The following is a 3811-nucleotide window of genomic DNA, read 5'->3' on the forward strand; positions in this document are numbered from 1 at the left end:
TTTATGTTGTGATTTTTTTTTTTTTTTTTCCGTGCAAAATTATATTTGTAATTATTTTAATAAAGGATGTAAAAGTTGCAACAATTGGAATTGTATAGTAGAATTAGACTTGGCAATCTAAAATATAATATTGAATATCAAAAATACATAGCAAAAATCATACATATAGAAAGCATTTCATTAGTAAAGTTGGAAGACTATAGATAATAAACATTTCTAACCTTTTTTTTTTTTAGAAGCATGGCTTGTATTCAACATTTTTTTGTGCCTCAAAGTCTTAAATATATTTGGTTACACATTAGCCCCATGATGTTTAAAAACACATCAAAGAACATCTTACTTAATATACATGTGATTGGAACCAACAAGAATTGTAATTAAAATTTCTCATTGTTAGCCAACAAAGGCTGTAATAAGGTGATCATATCATTCATGTGAAAGCATCTCCAATTTGTTAGGATTTCCATATTCATCCTTTCAAGCATCACCAAGTGTAGTAAAGCCTTTGTGTTCCAGAAAAGTAAGAACTGACGTATAAAGACTAATGGGTTTCTGGAAAACGAAAATAAATTATATTCTTCGGTTTACATTGTATTCGTCTACCTTATTTCAAATGTAAGATAAATTGCTAGTCAATTCGGTGTACAACTGCAAGCTTAAAGCACACCATCTTCTAATTACTCAAACTAAGCCATTTCATCCCAACTCAAACATCTGTCGTAGTGTAGACTTGATATAGCAGACTAATATCATTATTTATTTAGCTTGAAATTGTAAGTGATAAAAGAAACATACGAGCAAAGTCATAATGCGCATTGAAATGCTGAAAAGGTTGCTGGGAAGACATCTATGCAACAGTTTGTGGGTGCTGCCCAGTGTTACAGGCTGTAGTTGTCGAATAAAACGAGATAAACAATGTGAGAAAAGATTAGGCAGATTTTGAAGAAGAAGCGGGCTTTAAGACATAATAAAACTAGTCACCAAATTGAGAACTGGAGCATGAATCTAAGTGGCAACTAGAAAGAGGGAGAAACGATTAAACACAGGTACTGTTGTTCAACTTCTTTGAAGACCAGTCCGGATCCGCTTGGAAGCAACAACAACCAAAAACAGCAACAGTAATCCACTTCCTCGAGATTAAGCTTCCAACTGTTCCTTAAGGCAGATCATACATAGGGAATCAAAATTATAACAAGTTCAATTTTAAGTTTCCCCCTTTCCAATCATAAAAGAAAAATTGTCACTCTAGAATTTGAAATTATATAAGATTCTCCTACCCAAGTTCAAATCCCTGCAGTCTAGTTCAGTTCGTGCCTCATCCTGAGGAACGAGGCATCCACGGGTTAAACCTACAGCTGAAGCTCTTCCTCATCTCGAAGCTCTTGTCGTCCCTTTCCCTTGCAAGTAGCATCGTCCGACAATACTGGAAACTGCAACCCGCATATCAAAACACGGAGAAAGCAGATGTTCTAGGTTTTTCCAACAATACCCTACAATCTCTACGGAAGTAAGATCAACAAATTAGAGAAGGCCCACGTACGACAAAATATCAAGAATGATCTAAATAGAAAACAATGCAGCTCTTCACCTGTAGAGTGTGCAAGATTAAGCGGCTTGTGTGGTCGAAGAGCATCCTAATCAGAAGACTCCTACGTATTACATCAGCATGATTTTAGGTATTGTATTACCGACTGGTTCACGAAGGGAAAGCACATGGTCATCGATTGAAGAGAGGCCTACCTTCAAGATCACAGTGCATTCACTTGTCCACCTTCTCGAGCTCCTTCTTGAGCTGCAAGGAGAAGTCATCCGTGACATCGTCGTCATCCCAATCGTCCTCCCATTGTTGCAAGGCGCCTTTCCCCTCGTCTTCGTCGTCCCACACCTCGTTCTCGAACTCCTCAAACTCGTCGTCATCTTCGAATACGTCCAGCTTGGGGTCTTCCACAGCCTCTTTCACCGTCGCCGCAGCACCAGTAGCCCCCGCCATCGCTACGATGTGTTCCACGCTACCACCGTTGACGATTGCCGATCAATCAGAGAGTCCTACACCAAACCCTAACCCAAGCTCAGCTTACAAAGCTCCATCGCTCGCGAGGGTCTGCGTCCAGTCCGTCATCCAACGATACTTTCATCTATTAATTTCATTCGTCAAATTCTGTGCATTTCGTAGATCTACTAAGGTACACGGTCTCAGTAGACCGTACACCACAAGCTTGTGTGTAGATATTTAAATAGAACTAGTTATTAACCACGTTATTTATTTCACCCAAACTAATTTTGAAGGTATCAAACTCATTATCAATCAAAAGCAAAGTAAGAAGTACATGAATTTGATGATTTACAGTATCCAGAATAAAGTATACATTTGAGTGGAGGTTTATTTATTTATTTATTGTTTTAAAACAAAATTCAAAAACAATGTATAACATTCTCTTCAACCATCTTACTAGTTACATCAGTAAATATATTTATTTTATTCTCAAGTGCACTAACATTTTTTAAAATAGAAATTAATAAATAATATTAATAAAACTTAACATCTAATATGGAAATCTGTAATAAAGCATATCTTCCAAAAATAATTTAAAATATAAAAAGTTCACAATTATGTAGGATAATGATGCAGGACAAGGGGAAGATATTTTTAATTCAGAATGTTTAAGTGGTACTAGTTGATGCTACTTACATTACATTCCTCTAAAATTCCAAGTTTATATATATACATATATATACATATATATAATTACTATTTATAAATATTAATAATATATATTTACTATTACTATTTATATATAATATTAAACATCTACTTTTTGAAAATAGATAGAATCATACCTAATAAAAAAATCTTGTAATTTTTTTAATTGATTAAAAATAAGATGACATCAAAAGTTCATGTATTGATTTTTTTAATGATATAATAATATATGTATATATATATATATATATATATATATACATAAATATATATATATATATATACATAAATATATATATATATATATATACATAAATATATATATATATATATACATAAATATATATATATATATACATAAATATATATATATATATATATATACATAAATATATATATATATATATATACATAAATATATATATATATATATATACATAAATATATATATATATACATAAATATATATATATATATACATAAATATATATATATATACATAAATATATATATATATATATATACATAAATATATATATATATATATCAAATGATAATAAAAAAATAATATATTCTACTAAAAAAAATCTTTGATCATATATATTATAGATTAATCTTATACAAAAGTCATTTGGTATAATTATATTTATTCTAATTGATAGTTTATAAATGGTTTGTATATGGTTTGTATATAGTTTGTTAGTTTGTAATTACTAGTTAATCTAATATCATAAGAAGAAAATACATTTGAAAGAAATGTCTTTTAAATGTTTTAAAAAAGATTTTTATATATATATATATATATATATATAAAGATAATAATATTATTATTTAATTTCAAAAAAAGAAGTAAAAACAAAAAAATACTTGTAGTTTTTGAAAACTTGTTTTAAAACCCTCTCAATATATATATATATATATATATATGTGTGTATGTGTGTATAATTACCTTTTGTTTATATATCTATTTAAAAAATTATGATATAAGATAATAATATTAATGGAAAGTCAATCCACTCTAAATTTAATATATAATTATATATGTATACTAAACTTATGTATATATATATATATATATTGAAAATAGAAATTTTGGAGATGTATTAGAAT

The 3811-nt window shown here is 29.3% G+C and overlaps 1 protein-coding gene across 4 annotated transcripts; it reads right to left on the reverse strand.

Moving 5' to 3' along the window:
* Positions 1–1131: 1131 nt before the first annotated feature.
* On the reverse strand, positions 1132–2038 carry LOC112275622 (protein DELETION OF SUV3 SUPPRESSOR 1(I)). Of its 4 annotated transcripts, none has more exons than XM_090246488.1 (2): positions 1741–2038; positions 1132–1423 (listed from the first exon to the last, which is right to left on the reverse strand). In XM_090246488.1, exon 1 carries the CDS (start codon positions 1988–1990, stop codon positions 1760–1762), a length of 231 nt encoding a protein of 76 aa, XP_090102614.1. In that variant the 5' UTR covers positions 1991–2038; the 3' UTR covers positions 1132–1423; positions 1741–1759. The 4 variants fall into 4 exon arrangements, with proteins under 4 accessions (XP_090102614.1, XP_024361902.1, XP_024361906.1 ...); XM_024506134.3 differs by having other exon boundaries at positions 1132–1430; XM_024506138.3 differs by having other exon boundaries at positions 1132–1499.
* Positions 2039–3811: the final 1773 nt, after the last annotated feature.

This window comes from Physcomitrium patens, chromosome 23 (assembly GCF_059467195.1).
Source record: "Physcomitrium patens ecotype Gransden chromosome 23, ASM5946719v1, whole genome shotgun sequence".
In the NCBI taxonomy this organism is placed as follows: domain Eukaryota; kingdom Viridiplantae; phylum Streptophyta; class Bryopsida; order Funariales; family Funariaceae; genus Physcomitrium; species Physcomitrium patens.